Genomic DNA, 23247 nt, shown 5'->3' on the forward strand with positions numbered 1-23247 from the left:
AACCTGCCCTCCCAGCAGAAATGCTCTGTTTATGGCTGGCTGTATGTGGGTGGACACCCAAACAGACCAATCATTGACTTTCCATAATACTCTACTCGTGTCAAGCTCATTCCAGCCTCTAACCAGCTCGAATCGAGTAACGAGCATTCAAACAGTTCAATGCTCACCATCGCTAGCTAAAACGGTCATCGAAAATCGGAAGTGCACAAACCTATTATTTGGGCCTATAACTTCCAATAAACTCTAATATTATATGCTTTGTATGAGTCCATAATATAGAGGACCTAAAAAAATAAATTAGGAAAAATTTAGGATTTTCTGCATGTTGCCAATTTTTGTTAGATGCTGGGATGGGAAAATTATTTTTTTAAAAATTTGTGTATTTTATGTCTTTATTAGACTGGTTTCACATATGCAACATTCATGGTATGGACCATGACGTCTGGCCTGGCCATGGGTTTTTAGACTTTTGGCCAGTCTGTATATCAAGGTTCACACTTAGGGGTACTTTGCACACTGCGACATCGCTAGCCGATATGCTTGCGATGCCGAGCGCGATAGTCCCCACCCCCGTCGCACATGCGATATCTTGTGATAGCTGCCGTAGCGAACATTATCGCTACGGCAGCTTCACACGCACTTGCCTGCCCTGCGACGTTGCTGTGGCTAGCGGCCCGCCTCCTTTCTGAGGGGGTGGGTCGTACAGCGTCACAGCGACATCACATGGCAGGCGGCCAATAGAAGCGGAGAGGGGCGGAGATGAGCTGGACGTAAACATCCCGCCCACCTCCTTCCTTCCGCATTGGCGGTGGAGGCAGGTAAGGAGATGTTCCTTGCTCCTGCGGCTTCACACAGCGATTGTGTGCTGCCGCAGGAATGAGGAACAACATCGTATCTCCTATCGGTGCGACATTATGAAAATGTCCGACACTACACAGATCACCGATTTACGACGCTTTTGCGAACGTTTATCGGCGCATCTAGGCTTTACACGTTGCAACGACGTTACTGGCGCCGGATGTGTGTCCCTTTCGATTTGACCCCGACGATATCGCAGTAGCGATGTCGCAGTGTGCAAAGTACCCCTTAGACTATGAATGTCAGACGTGTGACCCGGCCTTTATAGATATTTTTCTCTTGATATAATCCCTATAGAGCAATTTGCTTTCAGTCAGGTGCACACTCGGCCTGGCTTTCCACATGATTTAATATGATCGTAAAGTAGCTGGAGGACACTGGTTGTAAATTACAAGAGGCTTTTAAAGGATTGGGGATCCTAGAATGTGACCAGCCGTCCAAGAGATATTTTTAGTATTGCCTAATGTACTACACCTCCTATTTGGGCATTACAGTGTGAAACTTGGCTGAGTTTCTTTGTATGTTGGTATTCATAGTCATTCTGATGAGGAAGCTCATGGTATTCTGGTCCTTTTACTAATCTTGATATTTTGTGCTAATATTAGAGTAAGTCTTCAGTGCCTCAAAATAAAATGAGAAAAGAGAAATTATGGTAGGAACCTGGGTCTTTGTATGATGATTTACTATGTTCTAAAGGTGTAATAATTTCCTCCCCCCTCATCAAAAATAACTTATTTTCATCTATTTTAGCTTTGATGGCTTTCTTGTTCGATTTAAAAGACTTGGTGGATTTAATGTCTATTGGGACACTTCTGGCATACTCGCTGGTGGCCGCCTGTGTGCTGGTTTTAAGGTAATCTTCAAATATATATCGTGTGTGTGTTTGTGTGTATGTATGTATGTGTATATATATATATATATATATATATATATATGTGTATGTGTGTGTATATATATATATATGTGTATGTGTGTATATATATATATGTGTATGTGTGTGTATATATATGTGTATGTGTGTGTATATGTATGTATGTGTGTGTATATGTATGTATGTGTGTGTATATGTATGTGTGTGTGTGTATATGTATGTGTGTGTGTGTATATGTATGTATGTGTGTGTATATGTATGTGTGTGTATATGTATGTGTGTGTGTGTGTGTATATGTATATATATGTGTGTGTATATATATATATATATATATATGTATATATATGTATATATATGTATATATGTATGTATATATATATATATATATATAATATATATATATATAATATATAATGTGCATAACAGCAGGTGAAAGTATTGAACACTTCACCAATTTTCTCAGTAAATATTTTTCTAAAGGTGCTATTGACAATCCTGCCACTTGGTGAAAAATAATATCAGCTAGTTCAACTGCTGGCCCATGAAAAGGTGCCACACAAGATACATATCACGATGGGTAAAACCAGTGAGCTGTTGCAAAACAAATACTGATTGTATTGGTTACAGAAGAATTTTCCAAACTACTGAAGACTCCAGTGAGCACTGTTGGGGCCGTTATCCGAAGGTGTAAAATTGGCGATGTGTTCAATGCTTATTTCACTCACTGTATTTCTTTGTCGCTCCTAATTGGGAGACCCAGACAATTGGGTGTATAGCTACTGCCTCCGGAGGCCACACAAAGCACTACACTTAAAAGTGTAAAGCCCCTCCCCTTCTGCCTATACACCCCCCGTGGGATCACGGGCTCCTCAGTTTTCATGCTTTGTGCGAAGGAGGTCAGACATCCACGCATAGCTCCACTGTTTAGTCAGCAGCAGCTGCTGACTATGTCGGATGGAAGAAAAGAGGGCCCATACTAGGGCCCCCAGCATGCTCCCTTCTCACCCCACTTTTGTCGGCGGTGTTTGTTAAGGTTGAGGTACCCATTGCGGGTACGGAGGCTGGAGCCCACATGCTGCTTCCTTCCCCATCCCCCTTAGGGCTCTGGGTGAAGTGGGATTTTACCGGTCTTCAGGCACTGAGACCGTGCTCCATCCACAGCCCCTGGGGATTCTGCTGGATATGGAGCTGAGTATCGTCAGGGACAGGGCCCTGCTACGTCAAGGTACTCTGTGTCCCCGTACAGACCGCGCGCAGACACACTGCAGCATTGCTGGGTGTGTTAGTGCGCCGGGGACAACAGCGCTGCGCGCTTGTGCCATTACTAGCTACAGCTCTGCTGAGTGAGTCAATGTATTGGGAACTGCCGCGCCGGCCGCTGCTGTCAGTTCACGCTGCGGCGCGGCTGGGACTTGTGGTGCGCCGGGGACTTCCGCGCTGGCCGTGCATATATGACGGCCGCGCTTATTACTCGAGTCCCCGACTTTTGCGGCCTAGTTTCGTTCCCGCCCCCAGGCCTGCCAGTCAGGGGAAGGGCGGGACGCTGTACAGAACGTCAGCGCCGAGGGCTGGAGTCTACTTTACATACTCCAGCCCTCACACTGGGCACAGTGGGACGCCAGTTTCCCGCACTTTGTCTGAGGCACGCCCACGGTCCGCCCCTCTTCACAGAACGCCGGCAGCCATTCCTGTGTGCAGTCTGAGCTGGAGAGGGGAGACAAGTTCTGGGAGACCCAGACACGGGATTCTGGCGACCACACACCCGCGTTTGAGCGGGCGGTAAGCGGCACCTCTGGTGCTGACCCCACTAGTGCCGAAGTGTACATTTGTATTTTTATGCTTACATGCTATACATTGCATTGTACGGTCGCTGGTGATTTTTGGCTATATACCCTCCTAGATTGCTCAGAGGAGACAACAGCATGTCATCCGCAAAAAGCAAGGGTGCCAAGGCACAGGCTTTCTATGCTGCTTGTACCGCATGTGAGGCTACTCTACCGGCAGGTTCCACTGACCCCCATTGTGTGCAGTGCTCGGCCCCTGTGGCACTTGCTCGGCCGGGGCCTCTGCTAGAGGTGACCCAGGGAGAACCACCTGTGAATACTGTCCAGGTGACGGGGACGGAGTTTGCAGTTTTTGCTGATAGATTGTCTGTGACTATGGCTAAAATTCTAGACACTTTGCAGTCTAGACCAGTAACTCAGACCATGGGCACTGTTGAATCATTGCTCCCTGGTCCCCCTCAGTTGGAACAGCTCTGGGCTCCGGGGGTGTCCCATGCATCCCAGGGTGAAGGCTCTGACACGGACGACAGTCCCAGACAGCCTAAGCGAGCTCGCTATGAGCGGCCCTCGACTTCATCACACTGGTCAGGGTCCCAGCAGGAGGACTCTCTGTATGATGAGGCGGAGGTAGCTGATCAGGATTCTGATCCTGAGACCGCTCTCAATCTGGATACTCCTGATGGTGACGCCATAGTGAATGATCTTATAGCGTCCATCAATAGAATGTTGGATATTTCTCCCCCAGCTCCTCCAGTGGAGGAGTCAGCTTCACAGCAGGAGTAATTCCATTTCAGGTATCCCAAGCGTAAATTAAGTACTTTCTGGACCACTCTGACTTTAGAGAGGCAGTCCAGAAACACCACGCTTATCCAGATAAGCGTTTCTCCAAACGGCTTAAGGATACACGTTATCCCTTTCCCCCTGACGTGGTCAAGGGCTGGACCCAGTGTCCCAAGGTGGATCCTCCAATCTCCAGGCTTGCGGCTAGATCCATAGTTGCAGTGGAAGATGGGGCTGCACTTAAAGATGCCACTGACAGACAGATGGAGCTCTGGTTGAAATCCATCTATGAAGCTATCGGCGCGTCGTTTGCTCCAGCATTCGCAGCCGTATGGGCACTCCAAGCTATTTCAGCTGGTCTTACACAGATTGACACGGTCACACGTACATCTGTTCCGCAGGTGGCATCCTTAACCTCTCAATTGTCTGCATTTGCGTCTTACGCGATTAATGCTGTCCTGGACTCTACGAGCCGTACGGCAGTGGCGTCCGCCAACTCCGTGGTTTTACGCAGAGCCTTGTGGTTAAGGGAATGGAAGGCAAATTCTGCTTCCAAAAAGTGCTTAACCAGTTTGCCATTTTCTGGTGACCGACTGTTTGGTGAGCGTTTGGATGAAATCATTAAACAGTCCAAGGGTAAGGATTCATCCTTACCTCAGCCCAGACAAAACAAACCCCAACAGAGGAGGGGACAGTCGGGGTTTCGGTCCTTTCGAGGCTCGGGCAGGTCCCAATTCTCCTCGTCCAAAAGGACTCAAAAGGATCAGAGGAGCTCAGATTCTTGGCGGGCTCAGTCACGCCCAAAAAAGACAGCCGGAAGACCCGCTACCAAGGCGGCTTCCTCATGACTTTCGGCCTCCTCTCTCCGCATCCTCGGTCGGTGGCAGGCTCTCCCGCTTTGGCGACATTTGGCTGCCACAGGTCAAAGACCGTTGGGTGAGAGACATTCTGTCTCACGGGTACAGGATAGAGTTCAGTTCTCGTCCTCCAACTCGATTCTTCAGAACTTCTCCACCTCCCGACCGAGCCGATGCTCTTCTGCAAGCGGTGGGCACTCTAAAGGCAGAAGGAGTGGTGACCCCTGTTCCTCTTCAGGAGCAAGGTCACGGTTTTTACTCCAATTTGTTTGTGGTGCCAAAAAAGGACGGGTCTTTCCGTCCCGTTCTGGATCTAAAACTGCTCAACAAGCACGTGAAAACCAGGCGGTTCCGGATGGAATCCCTCCGCTCCGTCATCGCCTCAATGTCTCAAGGAGATTTCCTAGCATCAATAGACATCAAGGATGCTTATCTCCACGTGCCGATTGCTCCAGAGCACCAGCGTTTTCTACGCTTCGTTATAGGAGACGAACACCTTCAGTTCGTAGCTCTGCCTTTCGGGCTGGCGACAGCCCCAAGGGTCTTCACCAAGGTCATGGCAGCAGTAGTAGCAGTCCTGCACTCTCAAGGTCACTCTGTGATCCCGTATTTGGACGATCTACTTGTCAAGGCACCCTCTCAAGAGGCATGCCAACACAGCCTGAACGTTGCGCTGGAGACTCTCCAGAGTTTCGGGTGGATCATCAACTTTTCAAAGTCAAATCTGACCCCGACCCAATCGCTAACATACCTTGGCATGGAGTTTCATACTCTCTCAGCGATAGTGAAGCTTCCGCTGGACAAACAGCGTTCACTACAGACAGGGGTGCAATCTCTCCTTCAAGGCCAGTCACACCCCTTGAGACGCCTCATGCACTTCCTAGGGAAGATGGTAGCAACAATGGAAGCAGTCCCTTTCGCGCAGTTTCATCTGCGTCCACTACAATGGGACATTCTCCGCCAATGGGACGGGAAGTCGACGTCCCTCGACAGGAACGTCTCCCTTTCTCAGGCGGCCAAGGAATCTCTTCGGTGGTGGCTTCTTCCCACCTCATTGTCAAAAGGAAAGTCCTTTCTACCCCCATCCTGGGCGGTGGTTACGACAGACGCGAGTCTTTCAGGGTGGGGAGCAGTTTTTCTCCACCACAGGGCTCAAGGTACGAGGACTCAGCAAGAGTCCACCCTTCAGATCAATGTTCTGGAAATCAGAGCAGTGTATCTTGCCCTACAAGCCTTCCAGCAGTGGCTGGAAGGCAAGCAGATCCGAATTCAGTCGGACAACTCCACAGCGGTGGCATACATCAACCACCAAGGAGGAACACGCAGTCGGCAAGCCTTCCAGGAAGTTCGGCGGATTCTGACGTGGGTGGAAGACATGGCATCCACCATATCCGCAGTTCACATCCCAGGCGTGGAAAACTGGGAAGCAGACTTCCTCAGTCGCCAGGGTATGGACGCAGGGGAATGGTCTCTTCACCCGGACGTGTTTCAGGAGATCTGTCGCCGCTGGGGGATGCCGGACGTCGACCTAATGGCGTCCCGGCACAACAACAAGGTCCCAGCTTTCATGGCACGGTCTCACGATCACCGAGCTCTGGCGGCGGACGCCTTAGTTCAAGATTGGTCGCAGTTCCGGCTACCTTATGTGTTCCCACCTCGTTCACTGTTGCCCAGAGTGCTGCGCAAGATAAGGGCCGACTGCCGCCGCGCCATCCTCGTCGCTCCAGACTGGCCGAGGAGGTCGTGGTACCCGGATCTGTGGCACCTCACGGTAGGCCAACCGTGGGCACTACCAGACCGACCAGACTTGTTGTCCCAAGGGCCGTTTTTCCATCGGAATTCTGCGGCCCTGAACCTGACTGTGTGGCCATTGAGTCCTGGATCCTAGCGTCTTCAGGATTATCTCAAGAGGTCATTGCCACCATGAGACAGGCTAGAAAACCATCCTCCGCCAAGATCTACCACAGGACGTGGAAGATATTCTTATCTTGGTGCTCTGCTCAGGGAGTTTCTCCCTGGCCATTTGCATTGCCTACTCTTCTTTCCTTCCTGCAATCCGGTTTGGAAAAAGGTTTGTCGCTAGGCTCCCTTAAAGGACAAGTCTCAGCGCTATCTGTATTTTTTCAGAAACGCCTAGCACGACTTCCTCAGGTACGCACGTTCCTGCAAGGGGTTTGTCATATCGTCCCTCCTTACAAGCGGCCGTTAGAGCCCTGGGATCTGAACAGGGTTCTAATTGCTCTCCAGAAGCCGCCTTTCGAGCCTATGAGGGATGTTTCCCTTTCTCGCCTTTCACAGAAAGTGGCTTTTCTAGTAGCGGTCACGTCTCTTCGGAGAGTGTCCGAGCTAGCAGCGCTGTCATGCAAATCTCCCTTTCTGGTGTTTCACCAGGACCAGGTGGTTCTGCGCCCGATTCCGGAGTTTCTCCCTAAGGTGGTATCCCCCTTTCATCTCAATCAGGATATCGTCTTACCTTCTTTGTGTCCTCATCCAGTTCATCAATGTGAAAAGGATTTGCATTTGTCGGATCTGGTGAGAGCACTCAGAATCTACATTTCCCGCACGGCGCCTCTGCGCCGCTCGGATGCACTCTTTGTCCTTGTCGCTGGTCAGCGTAAAGGGTCGCAAGCTTCCAAATCCACCCTGGCTCGGTGGATCAAGGAACCAATTCTTGAAGCCTACCGTTCTGCTGGGATTCCGGTTCCCTCAGGGCTGAAGGCCCATTCTACCAGAGCCGTGGGTGCGTCCTGGGCATTACGGCACCAGGCTACGGCTCAGCAGGTGTGCCAGGCGGCTACCTGGTCGAGTCTGCACACTTTTACCAAGCATTATCAGGTGCATACCTACGCTTCGGCGGACGCCAGCCTAGGTAGACAAGTCCTTCAGGCGGCGGTTGCCCACCTGTAGGAAAGGGCTGTTTTTACGGCCCTATCACGAGGTGTTATTTTACCCACCCAGGGACTGCTTTTGGACGTCCCAATTGTCTGGGTCTCCCAATTAGGAGCGACAAAGAAGGGAATTTTGTTTACTTACCGTAAATTCCTTTTCTTCTAGCTCCAATTGGGAGACCCAGCACCCGCCCTGTTTTCTTAGGGATTTTTGTTTTTTCGGGTACACATGTTGTTCATGTTGAATGGTTTCAGTTCTCCGATGTTTCTTCGGATCGAATTTGTTTTTAAACCAGTTATTGGCTTTCCTCCTTCTTGCTCTTGCGCTAAAACTGAGGAGCCCGTGATCCCACGGGGGGTGTATAGGCAGAAGGGGAGGGGCTTTACACTTTTAAGTGTAGTGCTTTGTGTGGCCTCCGGAGGCAGTAGCTATACACCCAATTGTCTGGGTCTCCCAATTGGAGCTAGAAGAAAAGGAATTTACGGTAAGTAAACAAAATTCCCTTCATTTATTGCCAGACAGTGCCCATGGAAGAGAAGGCACTGTCTAAAAGAGAAAATTAGAAAAAAAAAATGTTTGTCTTATCACGGACATTAATTTTAGACTAGTTACAGACAAAATTGTGGGGCTAGCCATTGCTACATCAAATGTTAGTTTAGAAATATTATTAAAATATGACCTGTCCAATAGACAATAGTTTAGTTTTTTGTTTCTTGACTCTTTTTTTTTTTTTTTTTTGTTCATTTAGGTATTTTTGGTATGGGAAATTGCTTGTTACAAAAGTAAACCCAAAATTCACAGCTGTTTTAGATATACAGTGCAGGGCTGTGGAGTCGGAGTCGGAGCTCATTTTGGTGGAGTCGGAGTCGGTATAAAATGCACCGACTCAGACTCCTAAAATATATAATAAATTGGGGACAGGAGTGCAATGCAGAATGTGCTGAATATGTTTTCATAGGAATTTGGGAAAGTTATGAAATGTCCTATAAATGTCTGTTCTATTCCTGATCTAAGGTTGCATTCTCACACAGCGTTTTTGCTGCATTTTTTGAGGATAGGTTTGTCAGCTGCAAAAGCAGATCAGCTTTTTAAAAAAACCGCATCACCTGAAAGGTTTTTGAGCTCATATATAATGCTTTTAATAGCAAAAGCAGATTAGAAAACCGCCACAAACTGACTGCTCATTCTTTGTGAGGATCCTCACAACACGATGTGTCTGAATGTCCTATCTTGTCACCCGTTGCCTTTGCTGGGATGTCCGGAGTCGCTGCATTTCACTGAATTATTTTGCCATAAATGTTCGATTTATGTTTGTGACAAGAAAGAAATTGTTAGCAAGACACTGGCAGTAAAAGATACTAAAGCTCATCACACCAGCCAGTTTCTCCAGGCCTTAGGGGAAAAAGTTCTGCAAGATTACGAACTCAAAAAAGAACAGGTTCTTGCCATTGTAAAGGACAATGCTTCAAACATAAGTACAATTACACTGATGAATGAGTAATGAACAATAGCCAGAAGAAAATTTTGGATTTATAATGTGTGAGATGGAAGGCCACAGTGCTGTTCATTTAACTGAGGAACAAACAGATATTACAACAGAAGAACAGCAAAATGAAGAACAGCAAAATGATACTTTAGGATTAGATGATCTTGTTGAAGCTGCTTCAAAACACTTTCATATTAATCACATGCGCTGTGTTGTGCACACACTGCAGCTGGCAATAAGAGAGAGTCTGCAAGATGGACCCCGGTTATACACATCCGTCTTTTCGCCGGTTTGGCAGCTGCGGCGCACTCTAGTACAGGGTATACAGTACAGTGGCAGCGTGACAAATGCCGGTCATATGCTGTCATGTGACCGGAGCATGTGACCCGGAAGTTGCGGCGCTGCCACTATACTGTATCGTACTGTACTGGCGTGCGCCGCATCCGCCAAACCGGCGAGAAGCCAGATGTGTGAAACTGGGCGGACATGCTGGAAATCTAATTGGAAAAGTGTGGAAGTTGGTTATTGCCGCCAGAACCCCTAAAATTGATTCCATCTTGAAGAGACGTGCTGGGAAAGGGGCAATTGTTGATCAAGCCATTCGGTGGGGCAGCACTTATTTAATGACTGAGCGATTGCTTAAACTAAAATCGTTTCTTATAGATATGGTGAACCCTCAAGTAAAATGAAGGTCAATGGACACAGGTGACTGAAGTGAAGGAATTGTTTAATCACCCATTTATCGTGACTAAAAAATTACAAGCTGAGGATTTAACTCCTGGCATTTTCATAAGGGAGTGGAAGAACTTGCTATTTTGCCTGTCCCAAAGAGGAGGTATTAAACGTCGACCGGCCGCCGGCAAGTGACAGCGCTCAGCTGAGCGACCGGCCGCCGGCATGCTCGGCCGCCGACATGTGAGGGCGCTCAGCTGAGCGCTCTGCCGCCGGCTATTGAGAGCGATCGGCTGATCGTTCACAATAGTCGGCTGCCGGTAAACTGTAAAGAAGAAGAAGAAAAAAAATGAAGCTTTCCATTGTTTTGTACGATCCGTAGCATTGCGTTGTGCCACTATATGCAACGCATCCGTTGCATCCGTCACACAACGCAATGCTACGGAAGCCGTCCAACGCAAGTGTGAAACTAGCCTTACCGACTCCACAGCCCTGATACAGTGCCTTGAGAAAGTATTCCACCCCTGTGTCTTTTTACCTATTTTGTTACATTACAACCTGTGTTTATAGATTTTTGTAATCTTATTTGTGTGTGATGCATAAGCACTAAATAGTCTAGTCTAAGATGGGGAAATGAAGTGAGAAAAATTATAGGCAAAAATTTTAAATTTATGGGATTATGGGATAATTTTTAAAATTAAATAAATTGCTATGTACATATGTATTTACCCGTTTTGCTATGAAGCCCCTAAAAATTTCTGGCGCAAGCAATTACCTTCATAAGTCACATGCTTAGTGGAAGGAAGTCCACCTGTGTGGTGCAATGTAAGTGTCTCGTGGTCGATCAGTATATACTCACCTTTTCAGAAAGGCCACAGAGGCTGCAACCATTAAGCAAGAGGCACCACTAGCCAAACACCATGAAGACCAAGGAGATCTCCAAACAAGGCAGATACAAAGTTATTGAAGTATTAGTCGAGGTTGGGTTCTAGAAGAAAAAATAAATCTCAATCTCTGATGATCCCCGGGAGCACCATGAAATCTATTCTCAAATGGAAAGAAGATGGTACCACAACAAACCTGTCAAGACATGACCGCCTATCAAAACTCTCAGCCCAGGCAAGAAGGGCATTAATCAGAGAAACAGCACAGAGACCAAATGTAACTCTGAAGGAGCTGCAAGTTCCCAAGCAGAGACTGGAGCATCTGTCCATACGACCACAATAAGCGAACACTTCATAGAGCTGACCTTTATGGAAGAGTGGCCAGAAAAAGCCTTTACTTACAGGCAAAAATTGGAAGACTCATTTTGAGTTTGCCAAAAGACATTTGGAAGGCTCCCTAAATGTATGGAGAAAGGAGCTGTGGTCAGATGAGACCAAAATTGAACTTTTTGGCCACCAAGGTAAACTGTCTGGCACCAAACCAACACAGTTCATTACCCCAAGAACACCCACAGTGAAACATTGTGGCAGCAGCATCATGCTGTGAGTCTGTGTTTTTGTTTTGTGTTTTTTTTTTTTTTTGTTTTTTTTGCAGCAGGAGCAGGGAAAATGGTCTGAGTCAAGGGGAAGATGGATGGTACGAAATACAGGCATCTAATTGAGCAAACCCTGTGTCAGCCTGTCAGTGACGTGAGGCTATGACAGAGGTTCACCTTCCAACAAGACAATGACCCAAAGCATACTGCTTAAGCAACACTCGAGTGGTTTAAGGGGAAAAGTGTAAATGTATGGAGCGGCCAAGTCACAGCCCAGACCTTAATCCAATTGTCAATCTGTGGTCAGGCATGAATATTTCTGTTCACCAGAGGAAATTATCTAACTTGAAGGAGCTGGAGCAGTATGCCTTGAGGAATGTGCAAAAATCCCTGTAGCAAAATGTGGAAAGTTCATAGAGATTTATCCACAGGGACTTCCAGCTGTAATTACCTCAGAAGAAGGCTCCATAAAGTACTGATTTTGGGGGGGTGAATAGTTATGCACACTGAAATTATCTTGTCCTGGATTGTTGTTTGCTTCACAATAAAATGAAAAACAAATATTCTCAGCTGTAAGCATGTTCTTTACATGAACTGATGCAAACCCTCAAAAAGACACCGAAAACCGTGACATTCTAGGTTGTGAGGTAGCAAAACACAAAAAAAGTAGTGGTGGGGTGGTAGTAGTGCATACGTTCGCGAGGCAGTGTGTGTGCATACATGACATTATCCTCTATAGCCACTTTTTTTTTTTATAACCGAATCTGTCTGCTTACCATCTGTCTTGTTCCTTCATAGGTATCAGCCAGAACAGCCCAATCTCGCCTATCAGATGGCCAGTACTAATGATGAGGCCGACATGAATGAGTCCGTCAGCACCAGCGAGTCTCAAAATGGGATCCTGAGCGACGATCAGAAATTCTCTCTTCGGATGCTCCTCTTTCCACAAAACCAAGAACCAACCAGAATGTCAGGAACTATAGTGAATATTTCAGCTGGCATTGTAGGTGAGTAGCGGAATATCATCTATCTTCCATCATAGACATGTGTTTCACGGTCACATATCAGCAGAAATGAAAACGCCAGAAAATTTTCGCTATGGAGCAAATTGTTGTACAGTGCAATCTCAGGACCTGTCATTTGCGATAATTGTTTTTTGGTTGTTTTTTTACCTGATATAAATGCTGCTGTTCTCCTCAATATCACTTTTTTTTTTTCTTTTGATCCTGCACTTCTCCGTTGATGAGATATGGCATATAATAAATATCCCCCCCCCCCCCATACATAGTACACAAGCAAAAACCTGGTGACAAATTCCCTTTAAGCACGTCCCTGGATCTGTGATTCTTAAGCTATCTACATTTTAACGAGAATCTGTTGCTCTGAAAAACAGCCCTGACCTCTATAAAGTTCGGGTTTATGTAAAGATAATCCTAGTATCTGTGTGTGTGGCGGTGCTCGCTCACTGGCGCTAATATTTTCTTGCTTAGACTTCATTGTACACCTTTTCTCTTTCCAGGCATCCTCATTATCTCCTTCTGCATTTTGATGGTTCTTGGTCAAGACTGCTTGATAAACGGAGACGCCTCCATTATAATTCCACTTGCAATCACATTTCTGTTATCTTTAATTTTGACGATCATCATATGGAGACAGCCAGAGAGCAAAACGAAACTCTCCTTTAAGGTACGCAGCAGTTTCTGGGCACAGATCTAGGGAGAGCAGTCATGACAGATGTAGCCAGGCCCTGGGGCCTGATGGAGTCCAAAAGCCCCTCTGCCACATGGCACACAGTAGGTGAGGGGTGGGTGCAGACTCTTTACTGGTGGCACCAATGACCAGTCTGCACCTGCCCCTCGCCTACTGTGTGCCATATGGCAGAGGGGATTTTGGTCCCCACCAGGCGCTCATGTGACTCACATTAGCCTTTGTATACTAGGTACTACAAACTTCTATAAAGCCTTGCATGTAATCACAGTCTCTACCATTGTAAAGTTGGATAAGTAGAATTTAGCCCAGGAGAACTGTGTCCTCCTAGTAACAATGTGTGTCCTCCTAGTAACAATGTGTGTCCTCCTAGTAACGATGTGTGTCCTCCTAGTAATGATGTGTGTCCTCCTAGTAACGATGTGTGTCCTCCTAGTAACGATGTGTGTCCTCCTAGTAACGATGTGTGTCCTCCTAGTAACGATGTGTGTCCTCCTAGTAACGATGTGTGTCCTCCTAGTAACGATGTGTGTCCTCCTAGTAACGATGTGTGTCCTCCTAGTAACGATGTGTGTCCTCCTAGTAACGATGTGTGTCCTCCTAGTAACGATGTGTGTCCTCCTAGTTACGATGTGTGTCCTCCTAGTTACGGTGTGTGTCCTCCTAGTAACGGTGTGTGTCCTCCTAGGTGCCGTGCGTTCCTGTAATCCCCATCTTGAGCATTTTTGTGAATGTATACCTGATGATGCAGCTCGGAGGGGGCACCTGGGTACGATTCGCCATTTGGATGGTAATAGGTAAGTTACAATGTAGAGACTAACCTTTACTTTGCTCCAACACATCTGGTTATATTAAAGGGAACCTGGTACATGCGGCCTGGTCCACGGGTGCCATACATCAGGCGCTGGTTGCATGATTTCAGCCATACATGTTTAATTCTGCTACATTTCAGATAAAAACATAGGTTAAAATCTGCCTGGGACCAAACCGCCCAGGAGAAGAGTCAGTCAGCCAGGTCCCCGACCGCTGCCTGGGAGTGACAGGTTCTCCCTACATGCTCATCCAGGGAGAAACCTGTCAGTCACTGGCAGCCGGCAGGGAGATGCCACCATGGACCGCCTGTCTGACTGGTCTCCCTTGTGGCTTTAAAACTTATGTTTTTCTCTGAAACATTGCAACATTTTAGAGTTAAAGGGGTATTCCCATATCAAAGAACATCTTAGTATGTGGTAGGTATAATAATAATATTTGAAAATACCTCCAATTAGAAATGTAGTTTAGTTTTCCTGATAAACTATGTCACTTATGTGCCGCCCCGGTGTTAGTCTGGCTGCTCGGATCCAGGATCGTGGTGGCTCGAGGGGCCCGGGCCCAGGTTGGCGGACACTTAGATCCGAAAAAGGGGATATTTTCAGGGGAGAAGTTCGTGACGCCACCTGTGGGTTGCGGTAATGGGAGTATCGCCGCTGCTGTAAGGTGCACCGGGGCAGATGGAGTTAAGCAGCCTGATGTTAGTCCCTCCACGGGTAGGGAAGGCCCCAGGCTCAGGGGTGTTGGTAGCTATTTGGGACTGCGGGGTGCAGGGGGATCAGAGTACTCACTGTGGGTAGTCGTGGTGCTGGATGAGGATTGTAAAGGAGACACACACGCTGCAGGTAAACCAAATTCTCTGTGTGCCACTGCAGGGAGCCCGTCCAAGTACCCGGTGCCACCGGTGTCACATAGTAATCCGGAGCCTGCCTTCGTGCACAGTTTCATGTCAGTGTGGGTCCCTATAGCCTGAAGCTGTAGGCTCCCGTTCTTCAGTTTTTAAGTGAAGACTTTCTCCCAAGGGCTGGCACTTGGGACTTTAGTGTGTTGCTTTCTGTGGAAAACCCTGTTCCCCTTGGTGTGCTGATGTCCTCAGTCTCTGAGCTTGCTGGGAAGGTCCCTGAAGGTCCCCTTCCTCTGCAGGTCACTTGTCAGGACGTTGAATCGGCTTCTGACCTAGGGTCCTGTACCCCTTCGTGCTCGGTCCGGTCAGTTCTTTTGGGCTTTCTAGTGCCGACAGTCTTTCAAGACTGTCCGTCACACCCTCTTCCAATATCACTGCTACCGGTCCCCGACTCCTCAGGTCCCGGACCACCGTCTGCGACCCAACCTCAATCCTTCTAGCTCCCCGGGAGCTCACACTCCCCAGCTCCTCTCTCTTTGAGGGCTCTTGCTAGACTCCTCTACTTCCCTCCCACCAGTCTGCCTAACCCCTAGGTGGGTGGCCCTTTTCCAGCTAGACCAACTGGTGTGTCTGACAGGTCATGATGTGAGGTATTGATTGGGATTTGTGGTGCTGATGGAAGTGACACCGGATTCTTGGAACTTGGAACCATCGGGATGCAGTTCCCTGTAGCACCCTGATGTATTCAGGGGCACTACTTACCTCATGCGCAGGGCATAGCAGCAGCTTAAGTATGCATGGTTACAACCATGAGCAACTAACTTTCACTATTTGTGTGGCCGTAACTATGGATACCTAAGGTACTGTAATGCCCTGCACATAAGGTAAGTGATGGCTTTTCAGGAGAACTATACTACATTTCTTTGTCGCTCTATTGGGAGACCCAGACAATTGGGTGTATAGGCTATGCCTCCGGAGGCAGCACAAAGTATTACACTCAAAAGTGTTAAGCCCCTCCCCTTCTGCCTATACACCCCCCGTGCTCCCACGGGCTCCTCAGTTTTTATGCTTTGTGCGAAGGAGGCAGACATGCACAGCACAGCTCCACAGATTGGTCAGCAGCAGCTGCTGACCAGGTCGGATGGAAGAAAAGTGGGCCCATATAGGGCCCCCAGCATGCTCCCTTCTCACCCCACTCTTGTCGGCGGTGTTGTTAAGGTTGAGGTATCCATTGCGGGTACGGAGGCTGGAGCCCACATGCTGCTTTCCTTCCCCATCCCCCTCAGGGCTCTGGTGAAGTGGGATCCTATCTGTCTCCAGGCACTGAGACCGTGCTTCATCCACAACTCCTGTGGAGACTGCTGGATAGGAGCCGGGTTCCGTTCAGGGACATGGCCCTGCATCTTGAAGGTACTCTGTATCCCTGTAGGGACCGTGCACGGCAACACCTCAGCTTTGCTGGGTGTGCTAGTGCACCGGGGACCGCGGCGCTGACCGGGTCTATATGTGCCATTACACACTCAGCGTCGCTGAGTGTGTTTATATGTAGGGGCTACCGCGCTAACCGCCGCTGCCATGTGAAACTGCGGCGCGGCTGGGACTTGTAGTTCGCCGGGGACTTCGGCGTCGGCCGCGCTTTTACGGCGGCGACGCTTATACTCGAGTCCCCGGCTTTCTTGCGGCCTAGCTTCCTTTTTCCCGCCCTCAGCCCTGACAGGCAGGGGGAAGGGCGGGACGCTGCACGGAAGAGAGGGACAAACGAGCAGCATGAGGGCTGGAGCATGCTTTGCATACTCCACTCCCCTCACTGTGCACTGTGTGAGACGCCCACGGCTCCCTCCTCTCGTCAGGACGCCGCAGCCATTCCTGTCAGCTCCTCCGACGCTGCAGAGAGGGATTAACCCTGGGAAACCCAGACACGGTCTCTGGTGGCCTCACAACCGCTTTAGGCGGCTGGTAAGCAGCACCTGGGGTGTTACCCCCATGGTGCTGTAGTGTATTGATACATTCTGTGTTATTACTATATACTTTACACTGTATGAGCACAGTTCATTATGGCTATTTACCCTTTTGTGTTAATCAGGGAAAACAATAGCATGGCGCCCACAAAGACAGGGGTGCCAAAAAACAGGATTATTAGGCTGCCTGCGCCGCTTGTACGACCCAGCTGCCGGCAGGTCCCATTGACCCTCATTGTGTGCAATGTGTGGCCCCTGTGACTCTCTTCTTCAGCCAGAGCATCTGCTAAGAGGGGCCCAGGGGGAGACACCTGTTGACACGGTCCTTAGTGACGGGGATGGAGTTTGCAAAACTCTCTGAGACTATGGCTGAGATACTAGAAGCCTTGCAGTCCAGGCCGGTATCTCAGCAAAGGGACTCTGTTGAATCATTGTTCCCTGGCCCCCCTCAATTAGACCAACAATGTCCTCCCGGGATACATTCCAGGCTGAGGGTTCTGACTTAGACCCCAGCCCCAGACCGACTAAGCGGGCTCGCTTAGAATTTCCCTCGACATCATGTTGTTCAGGGTCTCAGCGGGGGGAATCTCCGGTTGATGATGCGGAGACAGCTGATCAGGATTCTGATCCTGAGGGCGCTCTCAATCGTAATACTCCAGACTGGGACGCCATAGTGAACGATCTCATTGCGTCCATCAATCAAATGCTGGATATTTCTCCCTCAGCTCCTCCGGCGGAGGAGTCAGATTATCAGCAGGAGTAATTCCGCTTCAGGTTCCCCAAGCGTACACCGAGTATGTTTCTAGACCATTCTGATTCCAGAAAGGCAGTCCAGAATCACCATGCTTGTCCAGATAAGCGTTTTTTCTTAGCGCCTTAAGGATACACGTTGTCCTTTTCCACCTGACGTGGTTAAAGGTTGGACTCAGTGTCTCAGAGTGGACCCTCCAATCTCACAGACTGGCGGCTAGATCATTACTTGCAGTGGAAGATGGAGCCTCGCTCAAAGATGCCACTGACTGGCAGCTGGAGCTCTGGTTGAAATCCATCTATGAAGCTATCGGAGCTTCTTTTGTCCCAGCATTCGCAGCCGTATGGGTGCTACCAGCTATCTCAGCAGGTCAAGCGCAAATTGAAGCAGCCACATGCACGGCCGCGCCACAAGTGGCATCCATTACCTCCCAAACCTCGGCAACGCTATTAGTGCTGTCCTGGACTCTGCGAGCTGTACGGCGGTTGCGGCCGCCAATTCGGTGGTACTCCGCAGGGCCTTATGGCTACGGGAATGGAAGGCAGATTCTGCTTCCAAAAAAGCGCTTAACCAGTTTGCCAATTTGTGGCGACAGGTTGTTTGGCGAACGTCTGGATGAAGTCATCAATCAATCCAAGGGAAAGGATACATCCTTACCCCAGTCCCAACCAAACATATCCCAACAGAGGAGAGGGCAGTCGAGGTTTCGCTCCTCTCGGGGCGCGGGCAGGTCCCAATTCTCCTCGTCCACAAGGTCTCAGAAAGACAAAGGAGCTCTGATGCATGGCGGTCTAAGTCACGTCCTAAACAGACCACCGGGGGCGCCGCTAACAAAGCGGCTTCCTCATGACTTTCGGCCTCCGCTAGTAGCATCCTCGGTCGGTGGCAGGCTCTCCCGCTTTTGCGACACCGGGCTGCCACAAATAAAAGACCGCTGGGTGAGAGTTATTCTGTCTCACGGTTACGAGATAGAGTTTACCTCTCGTCCCCCGACTCGATTCTTCAGGTCATCCCCGCCTCCCGAGCGAGCCGAGGCTCCTCTGCAGGCGCGGCGCACTCTGACGGCTGAAGGAGTGGTGATCCCTGTTCCTCTTCAGCAACAGAGCCACGGTTTTTACTCCAACTTGTTGGTGGTCTCAAAGAAGGACGGGTCTTTCCGCCCGGTCCTGGACCTGAAACTGCTCAACAGACGGGTAAAAACCAGGCGGTTCCGGATGGAATCCCTCCGCTCCGTCATCGCCTCAATGTCCCAAGGAGATTTCCTTGCATCAATCGATATCAAAAATGCTTATCCCCATGTACCGATTGCTCCAGAGCACCAGCGCTTCTTGCGCTTCGCCATAGGACACGAATACCTGCAATTCGTGGCACTGCCGTTCGGCCTGGCAACAGCCCCACGGGTTTTTACCAAGGTTATGGCTACTGTAGTAGCGCTTCTACACTCCCTGGGTCACTCGGTGATCCAGTATTTGGACGATCTGCTGATCAAGGCACCCTCTATAGAGGCATGCCAACGCAGCCTTGACGCTACCCTGGAGACTCTCCAGGGTTTCGGGTGGATCATCAATTTTCCAAAGTCAAATCTGACACCGGCCCAATCGCTGACATATCTTGGCACGAAGTTTCATACTCTCAGCGATAGTGAAGCTTCCGCTGATCAAACAGCAGTCACTACGGAAAGGGGTACAATCTCTCCTTCAAGGCCAGTCACACCCCGTGAGGCGCCTCACGTACTTCCTGGGGAAGATGGTGACAGCAATGGAGGCAGTCCCTTTCGCGCAATTTCACCTGCGTCCCCTTCAATGGGACATCCTATGCAAATGGGACAGGAAGCCGACGTCCCTCGTCAGGATCGTCTCCCTCTCTCAGACGACCAAAGCTTCCCTTCGGTGGTGGCTTATTCCCACTTCATTAGCGAAGGGGAAATCTTTCCTACCCCCATCCTGGGAAGTAGTCACGACGGACGCGAGTCTGTCAGGGTGGGGAGCGGTTTTTCTCCACCACAGGGCTTAGGGTACGTGGACCCAGCAAGAGTCCTCGCTTCAGATCAATTTTCTGGAAATACGGGCAGGGTATCTTGCCCTGAAAGCTTTCCAGCAGTGGCTGGAAGGCAAGCAGATCAGAATTCAGTCGGACAATTCCACAGTGGTGGCATACATCAACCACCAAGGCGGCACACGCAGTCGGCAAGCCTCCCAGGAAGTCCGGCGGATTTTGATGTGGGTGGAAGCCACGGCCTCCACCATCTCTGCAGTTCACATTCCAAGCGTGGAAAACTGGGAAGCGGATTATCTCAGTCGCCAGGGCATGGACACAGGGGAATGGTCCCTTCACCCGGGCGTGTTTCAGGAGATCTGTTGCCGCTGGGGGGTGCCGGACGTCGACTTCATGGCGTCCCGGCACAATAACAAGGTACCGACGTTCATGGCACGGTCTCAAGATCCCAGAGCTCTGGCGGCAGACGCCTTAGTTCAGGATTGGTCGCAGTTTCAGCTCCCTTATGTGTTCCTCCGCTGGCACTGTTGCCCAGAGTGTTACGCAAGATCAGGGCCGACTGCCGCCGCGTCATCCTCGTCGCTCCAGACTGGCCGAGGAGGTCGTGGTACCCGGATCTGTGGCATCTCACGGTCGGCCAACCGTGGGCACTACCAGACCGACCAGACTTGTTATCTCAAGGGCCGTTTTTTCCATCTCAATTCTGTGGCCCTCAACCTGACTGTATGGCCATTGAGTCCTGGATCCTAGCGTCTTCAGGATTATCTCAATACGTCATTGCCACTATGAGACAGGCTAGGAAACCAACGTCCGCCAAGATCTACCACAGGACGTGGAAACATTTTCCTGTCGTGGTGCTCTGCTCAGGGTTCTTCTCCCTGGCACTTTGCCTTGCCCATTTTTTCTGTCCTTCCTTCAATCTGGACTGGAAAAGGGTTTGTCGCTCAACTCCCTTAAGGGACAAGTCTCAGCGCTCTCTGTGTTTTTTCCAGAAGCGCCTAGCCAGACTTCCACAGGTACGCACGTTCCTGCAGGGGGTTTGTCACATCGTTCCTTCTTACAAGCTGACGTTAGAACCCTGGATTCTGAACAGGGTGCTGCTGGTTCTTTAGAAATCACCATTCGAGACAATGAGAGATATTTCTCTCTCACGCCGTTCGCAGAAAGGGTTTTTTCTAGTAGCAGTCACTTCACTTCGAAGAGTGTCCGAGCTAGCAGCGCTGTCATGCAGAGCCCCTTTCCTGGTTGTTCACCAGGACAAGGTGGTTCTGCGTCCGGTTCCGGACTTTCTCTCTAAGGTGGTATCCCCCTTTCATCTCAATCAGGATATCTCCTTACCTTCTTTTTGTCCTCATCCAGTTCACCAATGTGAAAAGGATTTGCACTTGTTAGATCTGGTGAGAGCACTCAGACTCTACATTTCTCGTACGGCGCCCCTGCGCCGCTCGGATGCACTTTTTGTCCTTGTCGCTGGCCAGCGTAAAGGGTCACAGGCTTCCAAATCAACCTTGGCTCGGTGGATCAAGGAGCCAATTCTCGAAGTCCACCGTTCGGCTGGGCTTCCGGTTCCCTCAGGGCTGAAGGCCCATTCTACCAGAGCCGTGGGTGCGTCCCGGGCTTTGAGACACCAGGATACGGCTCAGCAGGTGTGTCAGGCGGCTACCTGGTCGAGCCTGCACACTTTCACGAAACACTATCAGTTGCATACCTATGCTTCGGCGGATGCCAGTCTAGGTAGACGAGTCCTTCAGGCGGCGATTGCGCACCTGTAGGAAAAGGCCGTTTTACGGCTCTCTTACGAGGTATTATTTTACCCACCCAGGGATTGCTTTTGGACATCCCAATTGTCTGGGTCTCCCAATAGAGCGACAAAGAAGAAGGGAATTTTGTTTACTTACCGTAAATTCCTTTTCTTCTAGCTCTAATTGGGAGACCCAGCACCCGCCCCTGTTTTTTTGTGTACACATGTAGTTCATGTTGAATGGTTTCAGTTCTCCGATATTCCTTCGGATCGATGTTACTTTAAACCAGTTTATAATTCTTTTTCCTCCTTCTTGCTTTTGCACCAAAACTGAGGAGCCCGTGGGAGCACGGGGGGTGTATAGGCAGAAGGGGAGGGGCTTAACACTTTTGAGTGTAATACTTTGTGCTGCCTCCGGAGGCATAGCCTATACACCCAATTGTCTGGGTCTCCCAATTAGAGCTAGAAGAAAAGGAATTTACGGTAAGTAAACAAAATTCCCTTCTTCTAATTGGAGGTATTTGTTATTATTATTTTTTATTATTATTATTATTATTCCTGCTACAAACTGGGATAGGATCTTGGAGATGAGAATACCCCTTTTAAGCATACCTGGCTGAAATCATGCCGCTAGTGTCTGATATATGCCGCCTGTGGATCGGGCAGCATGTATCAGCTGTCAGGGTGCCTTTTACAGGGTTGTTGTCACTTCTCTTCAGGAGCGCACTGCTCTCGCCTCTCAGCTTCCTGATTGCAGAAGGCCGGTGCACTTATGAGGATTGACAGTTCAGACCACTGGCATGGATGTGTTTCTGGCCTGAATTGTACACTCTGATCCTGTGCTCCTTTGATGCTGCTGCAGTAACACGAAGACTTCAGACTCGTTGAGTATTTGGTGAGAAAAAATAAAAATCCAGCAGTGGTGCCCGTGTCTCTATTATACTTTTTCTCTGATTTGTGCCACTCCTGGTTTGAGCTATAAATACTGAGGTAAAAAAACTCACTAAATACTCAACGCGTGAATGTGGCCTAGAGCGGAGCAGATTTGCCCTACAGCAATCTAGTTAGCTTCAGATCAGAGCTCTATTGAAAGTAAGCCATGGGCATGTTCAGCATCCGCAGGTGGTCGTTAACCAAGGCAACAAACATACGATAAGATAAAAAAAAATCCCTTTGTTCTTGAGAATAAAGATGATTTATTATTATTATTTTTAATAAAAGTGTTTTATTTTTACAATCATCTCCCCAATTGTCAATGAACATATTTAAGTTCTGTTCTCTGAGATCAGTGCTGCATTTGAATTACCAAATTTTGATTGAGTTATTTCTGACTTCATTTTGGAAATCTTTCCCCTGTGTTCAGGTTGTACCGTGTGCCTCATATTTTGGCATGATCTGAATAATGCCAAATTTTATCTATTGCTTTCATATGGTTTTAAACAGCCGGTGTATCAAAATCCTTCTGGGGTGTACATATGTATGTATATGTATGTATGTATGTGTGTATATATATATATTTAATATATATATATATATATTTAATATATATATATATATATTTAATATATATATATATATATATATTTAATATATATATATATATATTTAATATATATATATATATATATTTAATATATATATATATATATATTTAATATATATATATATATATATTAATGTTGTGTGTAGTTACCAAGTGTTTGTGTAGGGCGCTGTACATGTTCTGGGTGTGGCGGGGGGTGAGAGCGGTGTTGTTTGTGTGGG

At 48.6% G+C, this 23247-nt stretch overlaps 1 protein-coding gene across 1 annotated transcript in view; it reads left to right on the forward strand.

The window, feature by feature from the left end:
* Nucleotides 1–23247, forward strand: part of SLC7A1 (solute carrier family 7 member 1) — a 92157-nt gene that overhangs the window by 60563 nt on the left and 8347 nt on the right. Inside the window, exons 8-11 of the mRNA XM_075337359.1 lie at nt 1609–1711; nt 12476–12684; nt 13197–13363; nt 14073–14181. Of these exons, the coding sequence (XP_075193474.1) occupies nt 1609–1711; nt 12476–12684; nt 13197–13363; nt 14073–14181 (588 nt within the window). The remainder of the gene's footprint in view (nt 1–1608; nt 1712–12475; nt 12685–13196; nt 13364–14072; nt 14182–23247) is intronic.

This window comes from Anomaloglossus baeobatrachus, chromosome 2, assembly GCF_048569485.1.
Source record: "Anomaloglossus baeobatrachus isolate aAnoBae1 chromosome 2, aAnoBae1.hap1, whole genome shotgun sequence".
In the NCBI taxonomy this organism is placed as follows: Eukaryota; Metazoa; Chordata; class Amphibia; order Anura; family Aromobatidae; genus Anomaloglossus; species Anomaloglossus baeobatrachus.